The sequence below is a fragment of the Sciurus carolinensis genome, chromosome 16 (assembly GCF_902686445.1).
Source record: "Sciurus carolinensis chromosome 16, mSciCar1.2, whole genome shotgun sequence".
Lineage (NCBI taxonomy): Eukaryota > Metazoa > Chordata > Mammalia > Rodentia > Sciuridae > Sciurus > Sciurus carolinensis.
Window position 1 is genome coordinate 56,227,237 of NC_062228.1, and position 20,402 is coordinate 56,247,638.

Consider the following 20,402-nt stretch of genomic DNA (forward strand, 5'->3'; position numbering starts at 1 on the left):
GTGTTTGATTAACCTGGACTTTAGGTGTTGAACCCACATTTTCCGCATAGGGAAGGCTTGCTTGGATTATAAACATTTGTACCCTAACTTGAGTACAGAATAGTTAGATGGGTACTCTTGGCACATTCAGCCAAAGTCTACCTTGGAAAAGCTCCAAGGTCCAGAAACAACTCTCTTGGAATCAACAGATCATTTTGAACATTGAGGTTGCAGACATTAGTAATTCTGACATGACAGGACCCTGCAGCATTTTGGATTTGTAGCTTCTGGATGAAAGATGGCAGATAATACAGTATTGTAAATCTGTGAGTGAGTTGGGTTTTTTGAACTGCAGTTACTTACACACACACACACACACACACACACACACACACACACACACCCTCCCTTGCTAAAGAGAGGCCCTGTGTGGTGGGGTGGAACTTCCTACCAAGAGCTCAAGAACTGCTCTCTTGTTCAGCCTGTTAGGCAGGTTGCTAAAACTTCTCTGGCAGGAGATTTCTTGCCTGTGAAATCCAAGCAGGGGAGGGACCAGCATATTCAAGCTATCTCCTAACTCTAGCATTATGTGACTTTAGGAGTATATACTTAGGGACTTGGCGATGGTGCTCACTGGTAGAACACTTACCTTCCTAGGTTTTCAAGGTTCTGGGTTCAACCTCCACTGGCGGTAGGGGAAAGAAAGAAGAAAAGAAAAAAAGAATATCTAGTTCTTTGGGCATGTTATAAGTAGATAATGTCATAGTAGTGAAAAGCAGGCCAGGAATCACATTCACTTATTGAGAGCTCGTGCGTGTTGAGCAGTGTACTGAGCAATTTGTGCTATTTCTCTTCTCACAGTCATGGTTCAGGGATTGCTGTTCATACAGAGCAGATAAATAAGTGACAGTGCTGGGATTTGAACCCAGACCTGACTGACCCCAAAGCTTTCGCTGTTAAAATCCTACCCTAGGAGCTGGTAATATTTTTATTTCACTGGCATGATTCATAGGGTAGACTCCCCTTGTCACCCTCTAGGGAGAAAACTAAAGTTGCCAAAGTTAGCCAAGGAGTGGAAGATGGACCTGATACCAAGAGAGCAAAACTTGATTCATCTGAGACAACCATGGTCAAAAAGGTACTTGTAATTGGGGGGGAAGGAAGAGGTTAGGGCCACTGGGTCTTCTAGGGGATGGGATGGGCCTTTACATTTGTAAATGAGAGAAATAAGCCTGGTAGAACAGTCTTGAGTGGAGAGCCCATGCTTCCCCCATGTTGTGGGAAATGCTGCTGCTTAGTGCCAGACACTGTTACCATGAGGAAATGTGGGTCCAATTCCAAAGGTGAATTTTTTTCCACCAATACTGTGCATTGAACTCAAGATTGCTGTACCACTGAGCTCTGTCCCCAGCCCTTTTAATTTTTTATTTTAACAAAGCAACTCACCAAATTGCTGGTGCAGCTTGAGCTCAGTGAACCTTCTGCCCCAGCCTCCGAGTAGTTGGAATTACAGGTGTACACTACCATGCCCAGCTCAGGTAGGACTTTTCAAGAGAATCAAATGGTGTTCGGTGTGGTGGTGCATGCCTATAATCCCAGATACTCAGGCAACAGAGGCAGGAGGATCTTAAGTTCAAGGCCAGCCTTAGCAACTTAGTGAGGTCCTAAGCAATTTGGTGACATCCTGTCTCAAAATAAAGGTCTGGGGATATGACTCCGTGGTTAAGAACTCCTGGGTTCAGTTCCTGGTGTGAAAAGAAAAGAGTGAATCAGAAATGCGGATTTTTGTATACTCTCTCCCAGACGTTTTAAAACTGGCACCATACTCAAATTGCTTTGAATGCTATTCTGGTAAATACCATGGAGGTCAAACAACATGCCTGCATGGCTTTTTTGGTACATAGACCACAGATTTTTACCTCTGATACATGGTTTTGAGCAGAAGCCATTACTTTTATACAAAATTTTTTTTCGTTTCCACTGAGGTATAGCTCCAGCCCCTCCCCCTGCACCTTTTTTTTTTTTTTTTTTTTTAATAATTATGAGAGAGAGCCTCTCTAAATTGCCCAAGCTGACCTCAAACTTAGTCTTCCTACCTCAGCCTTCCCAATAACTGGGATTAGAGGTATGCCACCATCATGCTTGGCTGCCTTTTTTTTAAGTTTTTTTTTCTTCTTTTACCAAAACTCTTGAATAAGAAAAACATTTAGTGTTGGCAGTGTTATCAGTCATGTAGATATGTTTATGTAGAAATATGCATACACATGCATTTATCATATGTACATGTGTGTTATGTGGTGTGGGAGCATGCTGGGGATAGAATCCAGGGCCTGTTCATGCAAGGCCAGTACTTCATCACTGAGCTACATCTCCAGTCCAGGAGGATACTTTTATGTGGTTTATGTTAGGGGCTTAGCCTCTGTTTGGTTTTGGTGCAATAAATTCCTTTTATCGAAGGAGTAGGAAAGGGATCAGAAGTTGATGATTTCTGTAGCTTGTGCTGGAATTTGAGAAAAAGGGAATCATGCGATGGGGAGTGATTTGAAGTGGCCAGAATTGGTTTTGTTAGAGTGAGAGGAAAGACATGACCAAGTTCATATTTACTCTGCTTTGTAGATTTAAATGTTGAGAAAGAAAAACAGCTGGTCAGAATGTCAAGTTAAAATTGCTGTAAAGGGGGGATTCTAAAGACTGCAGAAACCACAAAAGAGACTGCAGAAAACCGCAGAAGTGGAACTCTATGGCTTCAGCAAGGCAGTGCTGGAGATTTTCTTTCTCTTGCTCTTTGTGTTTATATTGGAATAGCTTGATGCATTGCGTGTGATACAGAAGAATTATTAAGCCCTAATTTTAGTGTCTATTCACAGGACCATAATTATCAAGAGTGAACATTGGTGTTTTGGCCAAAGCTTGAGTCCTTTTCTTTTTTCTGTCCTTTTTTTTTTTTTTTTTTTTTTTTTAATTTAAGACCCAGTCAAGCTTTATCTGCATAGCTCTGTGAGTTTGGTGGGGGAGGACTACAAAAGCAGCTTTGTGGGTGCTGTCGGTTTATAAATCACACCCTCTTACAAGTGAGACACTTGGCCTTGGTGTGAAAGGTTTTATGGCTTAAGGGCCTTCTCTGATTGAGGCGTGTCTTTTACATTCAGATGGAGAGAGCCTTAGCTTTGTTAGCCATTCACAGCTGGAAGTTTCCTGGAGGCAGTTCTGATGGTGCCCACTGGGGTGGATCTGGAAACCTTTTGGGAGCCACTTTCTCTCACTATGAGGAGAATGTGGGCAGCCCATGCCTTGGTGCACCATTCCTTAGCACTCCACAGTCAGAGCTTTTTGTGAAGCTTCTTCCTATGAGGGGTCGAATTTGAAGGTATGAAAATATTCCCCAGCTGACATTGTTAGTCAGCTGTTACACTTGGACAATTCAGGCTTAAATTCCAACCCAGAGCCCCTTAAGGTTGCAGGGCATTCAGTGCATTCCTGATGACAATCCCTGGGATTCCAAACCTTGTCTTGGTGAGGCCTCACCAAAAGTACCCCGGGAGGGCTGGACTGAATTGGGTTTTGGCCTTGACTTTGCCACCTTATGATAACATGCCTCCTGTATTTTGACAGAAATACATGTGTGATTTTGAAGTGCTCTTCATACAAAAAAATTCCTTGATTCAGATTCTACCCCTTTTGCTTAAATTGTACAGAATAACTAGTTGGGTTATGCTTGGAGAATGCAAGATGGGGGTGGGGAAGCCACCACTTCCTGTTTCCCGTGAAAGGTTTCTGGTTAGAGTTCCCTTCCCCTCACCCCTTTTCCTGGGTTCAACCAAATGTTGTAAAAGCCACTTTTGCTTCAAGGTACACATTGTGCTCCTAAATTAGAAACTTTGAAAAACAAAGAGGAAAAACAGTTTGTGGTTTTCACACCATCTAGGAAGATACTGGGCCTTTCTAGCACCTGTGCCATGATGATAAATAAGGCAGTAGGAAAATGCCTGGCCTGTTGAGGTGATCAGTAGTTTGTTTGCTTCCTTTTGGGTGCACAGGTCATGAGACAGATTTCATCAGATTTAGGTCGTTGTCACAGGCCTGATATAGACAGAGATGTGCAGGAGATAAAGGAGAGAGTAAAAAGAGGTGGTGGTGAGGAAGTGTCTAAAAAGGTTTCCCAGGGGAAGTGTTTGAGTCAACTTATGAAGGATGAGTTTGCTAAGCATCAGAACCTGGTTTAGTATGCAATCAGAGGAAATGAGATAAACAAAATGACAAACTTAAGGGCAGAGTCACACTGGCTTTCCCCACTCTAAGACAGCCAGCTCACTCTTTCTTCTTTTTTTTTTTTTTCTTTTAATCTTTTTAAAAAAATTTTTGTTTTTTTATTGTTTTTAATTTTTACCGACTGCATTTTGATTCATCGTACACAAATGGGGTTCAAATTTTAATTTTTTTGGTTGTATACAATGTAGATTCATACCATTCATGTAATCATATATTCACATAGGGTAATAATGTCTGTCTCAGTCCTCTATCTTTCCTTCCCCCACCCCCTCCCACCCCATTTCTCTCTACACAATCCAAAGTTCTTCCATTCTTTTCTTACCTACCTGCCACACACACACATCACACACACACACACCCCGCCCCCGTTCTGTATCATCATCCACTTATCAGAGAAAAAACATTTAGCCTTCAGTGTTTTGGGATTGACTTATTTCACTTAGCATGATATTCTCTAACTTCATCCATTTACCAGCAAATATCATAATTTTATTCTTTATGGCTGAGTAGTATTCCATTGTGTATATATACCACAGTTTCTTTATCCATTTATCAATTGAAGGGCATCTAGGTTGGTTCCACAATCTAGCTATTGTGAACTGAACTGCTATGAACATTGATATGGCTGCTTTACTGTAGTGTGCTGATTTTAAGTCCTTTGGGTATAAACCAAGGAGTGGGATAGCTGGGTTAAATGGTGGGTCCATTCCAAGTTTTTGAGGAATCTCCTCCATACTGACAGCCAGCTCTTTCTATGAGTAAAGCACTGTATGGGTGTAGGCAGCACATGCAGTTCTGTTCTATCAGTCTACAGCTGATGGGAAAGCCAGAAAAAAGTAAATGGCCTGCCCAGATACCTCAGCTGCAGGGGGAGGAAAAGATGGCAGAGAGCATAGACAGCGATCTGAGGGCACAGACTCACCCGATGACTTACAAGGTGAATCCCTTGGCAATTTCTAGGAAAACTGAAGTTTTATGAAGAGGTAGGATAAAATATGTAAAAATTGACACCATTCTGAAAAATCATTAGGATAAAAGGCCACTGTCACACCCCTGTGTTGCTGTTCATGTTTCTGTTTTATGATTGTTTGGGGCTTCTGGAGATGATGAATTGCCAGGCAGTGGTTATTCTTTGTAATAACTCTTGAAAATTTAAATGTGAAGTAGGATTTAGTCATGATATACTAGGAAATGCAGAGTTAATTTTGCCCCTGCTCCTAAAATAGTAGGTAACTAATTTGGGACACCGTTAATACTCTTCATGAATCAGTTGAGAAATTTCACAGTTGAGGATTGATTCTATTTATTTGTTTACTTAGAGCAGTATTTAGGATTGAGACGAGGAGATTATTACTTCTGAGCTATATCCCTAGCCCTTTCTTCTCAAATTTTATTTTGAGATGGGGTCTTACTAAGTTTTTTATTGGCTTTGAACTTGCGTCCTCCTGCCTCAGCCTTCTGAGTAGCTGTAACTGGCAAAAACCAACATTTTTGTTATCTTCCTTTTGTTGGGGAGTAAGGGAAGGTCCTGCGGATATAATCCAGGGACAATTTGCTAATGAGTTACATCTTCAGCCCTCTTTATCTGTTTGTTTATTGGTAGCAGGGATTGAACCTAGGGGCACTTAATTACTGAGCCACATCCCCAGTCCTTTTTATTTTTTATTTTGAGACAGGGTCTCACTAAGTGGTTGAGGCTGGCCTTGAACTTCAGATCCTCCTGACTCAACCTCAGAAGTTGTTGGGATTACAGGTGTGTACCACTGTGCCCAGCTAACTTTTAAAAGTTTTTTCTTAAGAGCCCCTGGGATTGCAGGCATGCACCACTTCCCCCAGCTGTCTCCTCTATTTTTATGCAGTACTGGGGTTGGAACCTAGGGTCTTATGCATGCCAGGCTGCATCCCCCCATCTCCAGCCCCACCCAAATGGTTTTAATATTTTCACATTAATCTATATGATCCTTCTTATTTTCTCCCCTGTTCCTCCAACCTTTTCTTCTAACCAGGTAACTTCAGGGCTGCTAGTTCATTTGTTTGAATTAGAAAGACATTTGGAAGGCCAGATAAAGCCCATGACCCTGCAGGGGGTGGGGGGGTTGGTTTTTTTTTTTTTTTTTTTCCTCTTCCCTTGTGGTCTCTGGATTGAACCCCTTGCCTTGCGCAAGCTCAGCAAGTGCTACAACATTGAGCTATGCCCCTAGCCACTTTTTAAATTTTATTTTGAGATGAGTCTTGAGATGTTTTGCAGGCTGACCTAGGAACTTTGTGATCCTTCTCCCTCAGCCTCTTGATTACCTGGGATCTACTTGCCTGCGCCACTGTGCCTGATTTGAATTTGTTGTATCCTGTCTATAAATCTAAACAACACATTAGGATTTATTATGCAATAATTGAAGCACAGACTAAAAAGGATATAGGAAACACCATGAATAGTCTAAAGCATTAGCATTGTCTGTGTGGTTGAGAACCCATGGCTGTCCTCCCAACATAAGTGATCATCCTCAATTTTTTTCATTCCTGTGTATTTCTTCTTACTATGTGTACATAAGTATGTATGTCCAAGCACTATCTGGAGTTGCTTTTGCTTGCCTTTTAACTTCAGAATTTGTTTCATATTGCATGTGTGCTCCCACCTGACTTTTTTTTTTTTTTGCCGTGCTGGGGATCGAACCCAGGGCCTTGTGCTTGCAAGGCAAGCACTCTACCGACTGAGCTATCTCCCCAGCCCCCCCCCACCTGCCTTTTAAAAGCAGTTTTATGTTCATGAAGATGTCTGTATAGTTAGGGCTTTTGTGTTCATTATGGTAGCCACTAGCCACATGATTATTTAAGTTAAAATAATTAAAATTACGTGCAATAAAAAGTTGAATTCCTGAGTCTCAACTAGCCACATTTCAAGTGCTTAGTAACTACACGTAGCTCTTGGTATTGTACAGCCCAGGCGCATCATTTCCATCACCACAGCAAATTGTCTTGGGCAGCACTGCAGGACATTCTTTTGCTGTAAAGTATTTGTTGTGTAAATACATTACTGTTTATGTGTCTATTCTTCTGTCCATGGGCATTTACGCATGTAGGTTTTTGCCATTAAAAACTGTTCTGCAGGGGCTGGGGTTATAGCTCAGTGGTAGAGCAGTTGCCTGGCATGTATGATGCCCTGGGTTCGATCCTCAGCAACACATAAATAAATAAATAAAATAAAGGTCCATCAACAACTAAAAAAAGATGTATTTAAAAAAAAAACGGCTACAGGGGCTGGGGTTGTGGCTCAGTGGTAGAGCGCTTGCTTAGCACATGTGAGGCACTGGGTTTGATCCACTTGAAAATAAATAAATAAATAAATGAAAAAAAGAATGCTTTAAAAAATACACCTTTGAAAAACAAAACAAAACTGTGCTACAGTAAGTCTGAGTGTGTTTTGATAATCTCCAGGACAACCATGTTACTTTCTCTAGGGTAAAATTAAAGCATCATAGGATTTAACAGATTCTACTTAAGTAGAATCAAGAAATTTTTATCAGTTTATATTCAACAGCCAAAAGTATGGAACACTAACCCTTGGTGACTTCAGGCTTTTTTGCTGTTCTGCTGGAAGATTGTCTTAATTACAGTTGTCATTTGTTAGAATGCTCTTTAAAGCTAGAGACTCCTAGATCCCTCCCTTCCTGCCTTGGAGATTTTGAATGAGTAGGTCTGGGAATTGGACCTAGAAATCTGTAGCCTTTTTGTGTGTGTGGTTGAGGGGAGCAGTATTGGAGATTGAATCCTGTCACATGCTAGGCAACACACTAGCATTGAACCATACCTTTTTAGTTGATTTGTTGAATTTTTTTTTTACAGAACTGTGTATTGAACCTTGGGGTGCTTTACCACTGAACTACCCAGCCTTTTAAATTTTCTGTTTTGAGACAGTGCCTCACTAAGTCGCCCAGACTGGCCTCAAACTTTTGATCCTCCTGTTTCAGCCTCCTGAGTAGCTGGGATTTCAGGATATGCCATCAAGCCAGGTTCACTGTTTTAGATAGGGGAAAGGGATGAAGGAGAGAGAAGAGAGGAAGAAAGATGCAGACCTAAGTTTGAAATTATTTTATACTTAAAATGCACATGTCATTTTAAACTGAAAAAATGGAGCTAGTATTAATAATTGTTTAATTTGAATCAGTTTGGGGTAAGGTTCCAATGATGTCCCCATCACCCCCAAATATTTCAGTCTGTATTTTCTCAAACAAGTGTTTTCCATAAACATAAGCCAACCATCACAGTCAGGGAATTTACATCTATACAGCATTGCTTTCTTTCTTTTTCTTTTTTTTGGGGGGGTGCTGGGGATTGAACCCAAGGCCTTGTACTTGCAAGGCAAGCACTCTACCAGTTGAGCTATCTCCCCAACCCACAGCATTGCTTTCTGATTCTTAGACCTTATTTAGGTTTGCCAGCTATTCCAGTAATGTCCTTAACAGCACAAGGAACCAGTTCAGCATTATGCATCCTTCTGGATTTTCATGACAGTTTTAAAAATTGTAAGCCAGTTATTTTGTAAAACATCCTTTAGTTTGAGTTCATCCAGTTATCACTTGATTAAATTCCAATTACATATTTTTGGAAAGAATGTTATGGAATGGATGTGTCCCATTGCGTCCTATAGTCTGGTGTGTGGTTTGCTGGTAATGTTAACTTTTTTTTTTTTAATTCATTGTACACAAATGGGGTACAACTATTGTTTCTCTGTACACAAAGTCGAGTCATACCATTTGCGTAATCATACATGTACGTAGGGTAATGATGTTTGTCTCATTCTATTATCTTTCCTTCCCCCTCCCTCCTCCCCAACCCCTCATTTCCATCTACACAATCCATCCTCCTTCCACCCCTCCCCCATGTTAACTTTGATTGATCAAGTAAAATGGTGTCTGCTGGACTTCTTGGAAGTTACTCTTTTCCTTATGTAGGTGTATTTTTTGGAGAGATACTTTAAAATATGTTAATATCTCATTCTTCATCAGTTTCTTAACTAATTCAGTTATTTTTAGGTCTGTGGCCTAATGGGTTCCAGTTTATTTGAAGTGTTAGATTGCTGTCATTTATTTATTTATTTATTTTTTGTGGTGCTGGGGATTTGAACCCACGGCCTTGTGCTTGCAAGGCAAGCACTCTACCAACTGAGCTATATCCCCAGCCCGCTGTCATTTATTTTTATCCTCAGTTTTTCCCAGGTTTGACCAGTGGGAGCTCCATTAACCATTAAGCTGCCTCTGCTTTCCTTTTGACACGTTCCCTTCCTGGTTTTTTTGTTTTGTTTTGTTTTTTTGTGTTTTTTTTTGTTGTTGTTGTTATGGTTGTCAGTGGACCTTTATTTTATTTATTTATATGTGGTGCTGAGAATCAAACCCATTGCCTCACATGTGCCCTGCAAGCACTCTACCACTAAGCCACAATCCCAGCCATGTCCCCTTCCTTTTCTGAGCACTTACTTTTTGGTACAATAAGGTATTCTAGACTTCTCTCACACTGTCTTGGCCCCAGCTTTGATCCCCATCCTTCCTACTGGGGATTGTAACCAGGAGCACTTTACTACTACTGAGCTACATACCCATCATTTTGAAATAGCATCTTACTAAATAGCTGAGGCTGGCCTTGAACTTGAGATTCTTTTGCCCTAACCTCCCAAGCGCTCTATCACTGGGTTTATAGATGTGTACCAGAGTGCCCAGCTCTGCTCCAGTTTTGAAATCAGCCAGTTCTCTTAGGAGAAATGTTTCTCTGAGTGGGGAATGGTGATTAGAAACCAAGATCTGGATGCTAAGTGTGCTACCAGGGTAACATTGCTTTTAGACTTCAGCAGACACATTTAGCATTTGTATATGTATATATACAAACACATACTCACACCCACATTTGTATCTTTTTTTTTTCTTCATCTGTCCAGGTATATTGAAACTGAATTCACAGTGATATCTCCCACCACAGTATTCATTCTAATTTCCTTTTTCCATATTGCTAATTCTGTTCTTTGACAAAATTGGCCCCTCAAATTCTTTTTTTTTTGGTACCAGGGTGGAGCCCAGGGACACTTAACCACTGAGCCACATCCCCAGTCCTTTTTTATATTTTATTAGAGATAGAGTCTCTCGGAGTTGCTTAGGGCCTAAGTTGCTGAGGCTGACTTTGAATTCACAACCCTCCTGCCTCAGGTGTTCCAAACTGCTAGGATTACAGGCAATGCCACTCTGCTGGCTTCAAATTCTAATAAATTTCTCTGGAGCCTTTGGATGTAATCAGTCTTCTGTTGCTGCCTTCATGGGGATGTCCAAGTTCTTCCCCCTGCTTTGCTCTGACTCCTCTGACCAGGACACCCATCCCTTCCACAAAAGTCGCTTTGTCGTGCCCTTTCCAGCAAGTGGCTTTGTTTTTGTTTTTGATTTTCTTATCCCTCTAGGAGGTGAGATGGTCCGGTATTTTTGTGTTTTTCTGTATGTGACTTTTGGACTCAATTATTTAGGAAGAATAGTTTGTTATTTCCTAAATTTCTAGGGGGGATAAATTATACTTACTTACTGTATAAAATTAGAAAGTAAATAAGTTGTATATATTTTAAATGTATGTTATCACATTTTTTAGGCTAGTTAATTGGGGGCTAGGTTTGGGGCTCATTAGTATAGTATGTGCTTAGTGTTCGATTAGTCCTTGACTCAATCTTTAGCACCAAAAAAAAAGAATAATTTGATTATCTTAATGGGTTTCAGCCACACTTCCTTCTTACACAGGGCTTTTGCAAATTCTAGTTCTGTTTCTGTAGCCTTGAGCTTTTGCCCGGTCTCCCTTATTTATTCTCTCACTTTTTTTTTTTTTTTTTTTCGTGCTGGGTATTGAACCCACAGCCTTGTGCTTACAAGGCAAGCACTCTACCAACTGAGCTATCTCCCCAGCTCCCTCTCTCACTGTTTTTGTTGTCATCCTTCATCATCATTAAACCATTCTACTGAGAAACATTTAATTTTTAGTTGTTTTTGTTTGCTATTTTGAAGATCGTTTTATTGAATATCTTTAGACATACATTCTTGTTCTTGCTCCTCACTGGTCATGTATTTCTGTAGTATCCACAGCCAAAGTTGGAATCAGATGGAATTAGGTCTTGAGGAATGTGGCTCTTTTCCCTCAGTGCAGGTATATGTCTATCACTGCTCTGTGTTCAACAAGCATTTCTTTCTCTTTTTTGCGGGGAGGATACTGGAACTTGAACTCAGGGACACTCAACCACTGAACCACATCCCCAAGCCCTATTTTGTATTTTATTTATTTATGTGTGGTGCTGAGAATTGAACCCAGTGGCTCACTCATGCCAGGCAAGCGCTATACCAGTGAACTACAACCCCAGTCCTGTGTTTCTTAGCTTTCAGTGGTTTATAGCTTCTTTTCTTTAAAAAAATTTTTTCTTAGTTGTAGGTGGACACAATACCTTTATTTTATTTATTTATTTTTATGTGGTGCTGAAGATTAAACCCAGTGCCTCATACATGCTAGGCAAGCGCTCTATCACCGCACCACAACCGCAGCCCCAGCTTTTCTTAATGATCAGTAAACTTTAAGTAATTTATTTGAGATGGGAATAGTTGCTGCCTCATAATTTAAAGTCAGCATATTTTATCCCTAAGCACCTCTGCCTTTTTCCAACAGAAGGTGGTCTTCTGCCCTGTGAAAGAGGCACTGGAGGTAGACTGGAGCACTGAGAAAGCAAAGACTGCCCTGAAGCGAACAACCTCTGATTACTTCCTCCTGCAAGGTGAGGCCTGGAAGCAGAGCATCCTCATACTGGGCTTTTGGCTTTAATTTCTGCACATATGGCTGCAGTGTTCAAATGGTTTTGTGAAGTTTACCCAAGCACTATGTATGAATTGATTCAAAAAGGGTCTAGGAGGAGTGGAGGTTTAACTCAGTGGTAGGGTATTTGCCTAGGATATGAGAGGCTTTGGGTTCTCTCCCTAGTGCTGGGGAAAAAAAAGGCGGGAGTGGTGGCCGAGGGCATAACTCAACATGGAACACTAACCTAACATATGTGAGGTTCTAGGATGAATCCCCAGCATCTCAAAATTGAAAAAATAATCTGTAAAAAATATATAAAACTTACTAACTAGCAAGAAGATCAAATTAGATTACAAATTTATTTTTATGTGTGAGTAAAACTTTTTCAGTAACTGAATTATGATAGCAAGATGGGAGATGGTAGGGTAGGGAGAATTTGGAGGTGAACTATTTTAAAGTCTCAGATATCCATTTGCATAGAAATAAGTGAGTTAGGCAGGAATGAGTCTCAGGCATGTGAGGAGAGCAGCCTTCACTGAGGACTGTGGGACCTGGTGTGAAGGAAGTACCAGATGGAGCCATTTGAGGGAAGCTAATCCCTCAGTTTCTGACACTTTGAAAACCTTCATGAAACAGTTAACCACTAGTTTGTAAAGGTTATGACATAAGCTTCTCTAACTGCTGCTCATGAGAGGAATACCTGGTAGTGAGTTAACATAATCTGGTAAGGCTCAACAGAGACCATTTGTTTGTTAATGTCATGAGACATTTTTGGATGTTACAATTGAATAGGGGAAGATATTACAGGCATCTAGTGGGTAGGAAAAAAAGCCTGGTGTAATGTTAAATATCCCTTAGTGCATAGGGCAGCACTCTGAAACAGAGTTGTTCAGCTTAAAATATTGGTATTGCTGAGGTTAGAATCCCTAATTTAACCCTCTGCAATTTCCAGAATATTTTCTCATCCATTTCCACTTCAGGGCACCCTCTCCTAAAGTAGACAGGATGGAAATGATTCCTAATTTGGCTTCCTGGGATGAAGAAACAGAGATGGGAGAGGTTAAGTATTTTGCCCATGAGAATACAGATTGTAAATGACAAAGGAAGTTGGACCCAAACAACCTATGTGTTAGAAGACTGATTAAACACTGTGTGACATACAAGGTAATGAGGGCATTTAAGTGCCACTCATCGCTGTACACATCCTAGCTTTTTTTTTTTTTTTTTTTTTTGTGGTGCTGGGTATTGAACCCAGGGCCTTATGCTTGCAAGGCAAGCACTCTACCAACTGAGCTATATCCCCAGCTCCATCCTAGCTCTTTGATTCTTTGTAGCATCTTATGACATAGCCGATGTACCCTGTTTGCAAATGTTTTAAAAGGTGAGAAGCTGAGGAGAACCCAGATACTGTGGCTGTCCCTGCTTTGGGAGAAGCCAGTTGTTCAGTTAAGGAGACAAAAGAACTACCCTGGAATAGTAGGAGACAAGTGAAGGTGTACTTAGTGCCCAGGCTGAAGTTTCGACCACCTGGAGGAGTAGACAGGTTGATGAGGAAGCAGTATTAAGATGCATACAGCAGACAGTGTCACATGGTTGTTCAGAACAGGAGCTTTGGAATTAAAACAGACTCAGTTCTGCCTTTTTAAAATTTATTTATTTATTCTTATTTGTGATCCTGGAGATAGAACCCAGGGCTTTACACATATTACATAAGCACTCTGCCACTGACCTACACTCCTGGCCCTGTCCCCCCCCCCCCCCCATGTTGGGGATGGAACCCAGGGCCTTGTGCTTGCAAGGCCAGCACTCTACCGACTGAGCTATCTCCCCAGCCCCCCACCCCCCCCTTTTTTTTTTTGTCCTGGGGATTTAACCCAGGGTTGCTTTACCCCACTAAGCTACATCTCCTTTTTTATTTTTTATTGTGATACAGGATCTGACTAATTGGCTTAGGATCTTACTAAATTGCTTAGTCTGACCGTAAACTTCGTCTCAGCCGCCTGAGTCGCTGGGATTACAGATGTGTGCCACTGTTCCCAGCTAGATGAGTGATCTTAAGCGACTGACCTAAATTCCCTAGACCTCACATTCTCCTCTGAAGATGGTGGCATTAATAGCACTTGGTATTAATTTTGTGAGGCTTGAATGATGTACATAGAAAACAACTAACAGTTTACATGGTTGAGAGCGGCATCATCCAAGAGCTTGTGTGTGGTTCTTTTTAGCATAAGTACTTTACAGTTGTGTAGTAGAAGTTCTAGGGTTGACTAAGTTAATCCCATTTCCATCCTTCAATAAGTATTATTATGGCAACAATCCTATTAGGTTTTCATTTTCTACCTTTGACACTGCCATAAAGTATATCTCATATGTTTATTTCTCTCTTCCAAATGATACTAGTTATCTGTCTTTGCAATTTCAAGTTCCAAGATGTTAGATATGGTAATTAAAACTGTATTATTTGTTAATAGAAAACTTTTTGGTGTGGTAAGACAAAATTTACCATCTTAGTCATTTTTAAGTTTACAAGTCAGGAATAGTCATAGAATCTGGGGTATGTGTGTGTATGTGTGTGTGTGTGTGTGTTTGCTGGAGATAGAACCCAAAGATGCTCTGCCACTGAGTTGTACCCTGAATCCCTTTTTAAATTTTTTATTTTGAGACAAGGTCTTTCTGAGTTGTCCAGGCTGTCCTCAAACTTGTGATGCTCTTGCCTCAGCCTCTTGAGTCACCGGGATTATAGGTGTGCACCACCATGCCCAGCTATGTACTTCTCATTATTACCCCCGTCCCTCACCTGGGACAGACATAGCTAAAGGAGTCCTCATCATTGGCCTGCAGGTCTAAACCATCCCACCACTTTGCCCATGGTCTCAACCCTTTAAATACTGCTATTTAAAGGGCAGTCCCTTTCTAACTTGGCATATTCTGTGAACCCATTTCTCACATCTAATTAGGCTGACTCTTTTTATGATTAAAAATGAAGCCTAGGGGCTAGGGTTGTGGCTCAGTGGTAGAGCAGCTTGCCTAGCATGTGTGAGGCACTGGGTTTGATTCTCGGCACCACATATAAATAAATGAATAAAATAAAGGTCTTATCAACATCTAAAAAAATATTTTTAAAAAATGAAGCCAGAAGGGAACTTACTCATATAGGTTAGTGTTACCTTGGGCCTAAAATTCATCTCTTGACTCTTCCAGATACTGGTTCTTTCATGCTACATGCACATTTTTTGTGTATCAAACATAACTTTTCTTGGACTTCTCTCTCAGCAGCAGATGATGGGTCCTAACTTCCATTTCTGTTTTCATATGCATATTCCTCATGATTGTTGTTTTGTCCTCCTGATCTTTCTGAGCTGTGCGTGTCCCAAATGTAGTGAGCTCTGGGGCCTGGTTTACCTTTGACCCATGCATACTTGGTTAACTCCTTAGGCCACAGTTGGACTATTAAGTTCTAGAAGTAGAGGGAAATGATTCTTATGATCTCTTTCCTGGTAATTACTGCTAGCAGCCTAGAACCCTCAGTTTGTAGGTATTAAACTGACTGTGAGAATATCACCTTATTTTTACATTCACAGAAATATATCTCTTGATTTTCTGCTTGGCTGTTTATATAACAGATTCTCATGTAATATGATCTCATTACATTTATTCATGAGAATATAGCAGCTTCTACAAGTGAAGTTAACCTTCTGCCAGGTACACTTGCTGTTAACTGTGTTTGTGACCTTGGGAAAATAAACTTGCCTTTTTTGGATTTTCTTTCCTCAACTCTAAAATGATAGGACTAAGTTAACTGACCAGTTTATAAAGTCTTTACCTTCTAAGTAATCAGTAAATCTAATGATTTGTGTTTATTTTTTTAAAGTATGTTCTTTTTTTAAACTTTTTTTTTAGTTGTAGGTGGACACAATACCTTTATTTTATTTATTTATATGTGATGCCGAGGATCGAACCCAGTGTTTCACATGTGCTAGGCGAGCACTCTACTGCTGAGCCACAACCCCAACCCCTATAGTATGCCTCATCTTTCTGCCTTCTGGTTTGTTTGTTTTTTAATACCAGGGATTGAACTCAGGGTTGCTTAACCACTGAGTCACATCCCCAGCCCCTTTTATTTTAAAATTTTTAAAAATATTTTGTTTTAGTTGTAGGTGGACCCAGTACCTTTATTTTATTTTTATGTGGTGCTGAGGTTTGAACCCAGGACCCTCACGCATGCTAGGTGAATGCTTTACTACTGAGCCACAACCCCAGTCCTATTTTTAATTTTGAGACGGGGTCTCACTAAGTTGCTTAGGACCTCAGTCTCCTGAGTCACTAGGATTATAGATTTGCGCCACTGCACTTGACTGCATTTATCTAAACTTAAAAAACTGCGTTAGGATTATGATTTATACGGGGAGGTTTACCCATTTAAGTGTATTTCCTTTAAAAAAAAAAAAAATTCTGTCAATTATTTCTTTAACTCAAACAGAAGATCTTCCAGTTAGTCCTAGGATTCCATTATAGTTAGAGTCATATTTTTGCCAATCCTGTTTTGATCACCAACTATGGTGTTAAATATGCAGTCCTGTGTTGTGGAAAAAGCACAGACTTTGAGACCAACAGACTTGTTCTCAGTTCTCTGCTCCTACCCTTGCCTCAGCTGGGATAATCTTTGGTATGTGAACTTTGGATCCTGGCTTCTGACTTGATTAGGGAGGTGAGGAATAATCTGCTTTCCTGTAGTTCCAAGAAAGGTAATGAGATGGTGGGTATGAAAGGTGCCCAGGCCCTGGACACAGCTTTTATACCACCTGAGTTTTCATCTTTGGTGCTCTTCAGAATATTCTATAATGACATACTGAGTGTTACCTTTTTAAATCAGGTTGAACACATCAGAAATTGATTAATTAAAACAGAGCCATAGTTTTGCTTATTGTGAAGTCAAACCTTGGTAACATTGTGGTATTAGGATGTAGGTAGTCTTAGGGAATGTCTGGTACAGTGGTAAACTTTGCAGGCAGTGCTGTTTTCATATTTTTGGTGCCTAAGAATGTTTATTGTATATTGAACACTACTTACTGCATCACTTGGAACTGAGGTTGACAACACATTCTTTTGGGGGGAGGTGATACTGGGGATTGAACACAGGGATGCTCAACCTCTGAGCTACATCCTCAGTCTGTTTATTTTTTATTTTTTATTTTGAGACAGGGTCTTGCTAAGTTAGTTAGGGCCTCACTAAATTGCTGAGGCTGACATTGAACTTGGAATCCTGCTTCAGCCTCCCAATCTGCTGGGATTACAGGCGTGTGCCACCACACCCAACTGAGGTTGACATATTGAATTGTAGTTGTTCCCATTTTCCTATAAGGTGACCAAGATTGAACCCGTGTGTGACTGCTAAGTCATATACTTGGTTTATAGGCAAATCCAGAATTTAGAACATGAGGTCTCTTTGACCTGTGGACTGTGATCTTGATCTCTGTAATATACATCTCTAAATTAAGGGTTTTGTTAGACATCAAATCAGGATCTCTGTATGTTAGGGAAACTGGATCACCACTATACTACTGAAAACTCTGGTCCAAGATTATCTGAGTGCATGCTCAGCATTCCCTGGGGTCAATCCCCAACGCCCCTGACCAAAAAAAAGGATTATATGAATTATGACCCTAGATAGTTTTTTAAATTCTCCATAAAACATTTAAATTTTTATTAGACGTGTTCACAAAGGAGTAAAATTTTTTTTACTAAACACTCCTTTCAAATTTTATTACCCTTAAGACTTTTTTCCTCAGTACGGGGGATTGAACCCAAGGATGCTCTGAACTACATCCCCATCCTTTCTTTTTTTTTTTTTTTTTTTTTATTTTGAGACGGGGTCTTGCTAAGTTGCCAGTGAAGGCCTTGAACTTAATGATCCTCCAACCTCAGAGATTACAGTCATGTGCCATCATGCTGGGCAGGAAGTTCTCTGTTTTCTTTTTTTGTTGTTGTTTTATTGGTACTAGGGATTGAATCCAGGTCCTTGCACATGTGATAGGCAATCACTCTGTCACTGAACTACATCCCCAGCTCCCGCCTCCCCACCCTGCCACTGGCTGCTGCCCCTTTTTGGTGTTCCAGACAAGATCTTACTAAATTTGCTGGGGCTAGCCTCAATCTAATGATCCTTCTGCATTTGCTTCCCAAGTAGCTGAAATTACATGCATGGACCACTGCACCTAACTAAACAATATTTTAAATATATACTTGAAAAATGATTGTTATAATTGTGTGTATGCAGTATGTGCAACCACACTTTATAACACTCATTAGCAATTTGTTTTATTTTTTTCTTAAACTTGATGTTATAAATAATACTCGAAAGATCTTAGAGAGTATGTAAGGGTGACCTTGTTTGTTAAAATTGTTAGCTGTATAATGTAGTAATCCTTTGACTGTACCCAGCATCTGTGGTCACGCAGGTTGTTTTCAGTTTTCCCAATTCTTGAAATATTTTCCCAGGATCCTTTCTAAGACTTCATGATGCCCTGGTGATAAATTTAATATAAACTTAATATGACCTCTAGTGAGGACAACGTGCTTGATTATGATGCACATTTGAAAGTAAACAACCTGACTTTGTTTCACCATTGCCTAATAGGGCACCCAGCAGTTGCTTGATAAATGAATATTTTTGTTTGAGTGGCTCATTATTGCTATCTGGTCATTTAGTGAACCTTAGAGAGGAATCTGCTTGCCTACTAGTATCCCCATAGGTTCTTCTTGCTACTGCCCCTTATATACCCACCAGGCTTTTCCAATCTAGTCTTCCTGGCCCTGGCCTTGACTTGTATATAAACATTTCTTGCTGCCCTATTCACAATTCAACCTCTGGTGAAGCAGCTGCTCAGTGACCCCCCAGCCCCCTCCTCTGTATGTTTGTGTTGATGCTTTTGGGTATTGCATGTTTTTCCAGTTTACTTAGTAAAATAGTGGCCAGACCGAATGCTTCCTGCTGCATTTTTCCACTGTCTTGAGAGTCAGCCTCACCATCTATGAGCAAGAAGGTCTCATCTTTTTATTATTCTTCCATGGCACATTGCAAAACATGAAGCATGATCTGGTTTCCTGTGGCAGAAAGTTGACTTTGATTTGTTCTTTTTGAGGTTACTATGAGTTTATCATAACAGAAGTGCTAAAAATATCAGGTCTAGTATGGAAACAGCATTCACTGACCAGTGCGAACAATAATGTTAATGCAGGTGTAACCCAGAGCAGGAAGAAACAGACTCATTCCAAGATGAGAGGTACTTACCAGAGAATCCTGGGCAGTCTTAATTTTCTCAAACTGTTCTGATGAGTTGTGGAAACATACTTGGGCCATTTTGGGGCCACATAACTGAGCTGAAAATAATCTTAATGAGCACCTCCTATTTGCCAGATATCATGACTGGGAATCATCAGAGAAGGAAGAGAAAGTCTCCTCACCAAGGGAAGAGATAAGTAATTCTGTACCTTGTAAAGATAACTATAACATAGGACTGTAGAGAAAGCTATGGTAAAGCTGGGGTATGGCTCAGTGGTAGAGTGCTTGCCTTGCATGCATGAAGCCCTGGGTTTAATCCCCAGTACCACAAAAAAGAAAAGAAAAAGGTATTGTATTGTGTCAGTATGTCTCAATTACTCTATAATAGTCAAAAGCAAACTGTTATGGGAGCTTAGAGAACTGAGTCTAGCCATCCCTGGGGAATGGTAGTCTTGAGGCTAGGTGGTAAAGGTAGGAATATTGCAGGCAAAGGAACAGCATATGCAATGGACCCCAGGACAAAGACCCCACTAGAGAGAGTCTTGAAGCTTACTGGGAACTAGCCTCATCTGACAGGATATCAGAATCAACCAGAAAACATTTGGAAAATACAGATTGCTTAATTCTGTCTAGCTTAGCTTTACCGAATCAAAATTCCTAAAGGTAACTTACATCTCTGTATTTTTCTAAAGTTCCCATGCTTCTGAAGGATTGATCAAATTGATCAATATGACTGTGGGGAAAACCACAGTCATAGAAGGGGGAACCCATATCCTGGAACAAAGTCTTGAAACTTTGGTTTACTCATTGGTGTTTGTATGAAGTGTTGGGGTTTTTTGTTTGTTTTTGTTTTGGTGCTGGGGTTCAAACCCAGGGCCTTGCACATGCTAGGCAAGCAGTCTATCAGTCCTGAAGTGCCATATTTCAAAGACATTACAGTGAAGCAGGAACAAAAGGAAGTAGTAACCCAAGTAGTTCTCAAATGCAGTGTTTTGACTGTGTCCCTCAGACTAAAGAAGAAATCAGTTGCTTACTATTGAACTGTAGTTTTGTTTTTCATAGTGGTGTGAGT

The 20,402-nt window shown here is 40.4% G+C and overlaps 1 protein-coding gene across 1 annotated transcript in view; it reads left to right on the forward strand.

Moving 5' to 3' along the window:
- Positions 1–20,402, forward strand: part of Sae1 (SUMO1 activating enzyme subunit 1) — a 59,700-nt gene that overhangs the window by 13,467 nt on the left and 25,831 nt on the right. The window contains exons 5-6 of the mRNA XM_047529186.1: positions 1,018–1,117; positions 11,923–12,028. Coding sequence (XP_047385142.1) covers positions 1,018–1,117; positions 11,923–12,028 — 206 coding nt within the window. The remainder of the gene's footprint in view (positions 1–1,017; positions 1,118–11,922; positions 12,029–20,402) is intronic.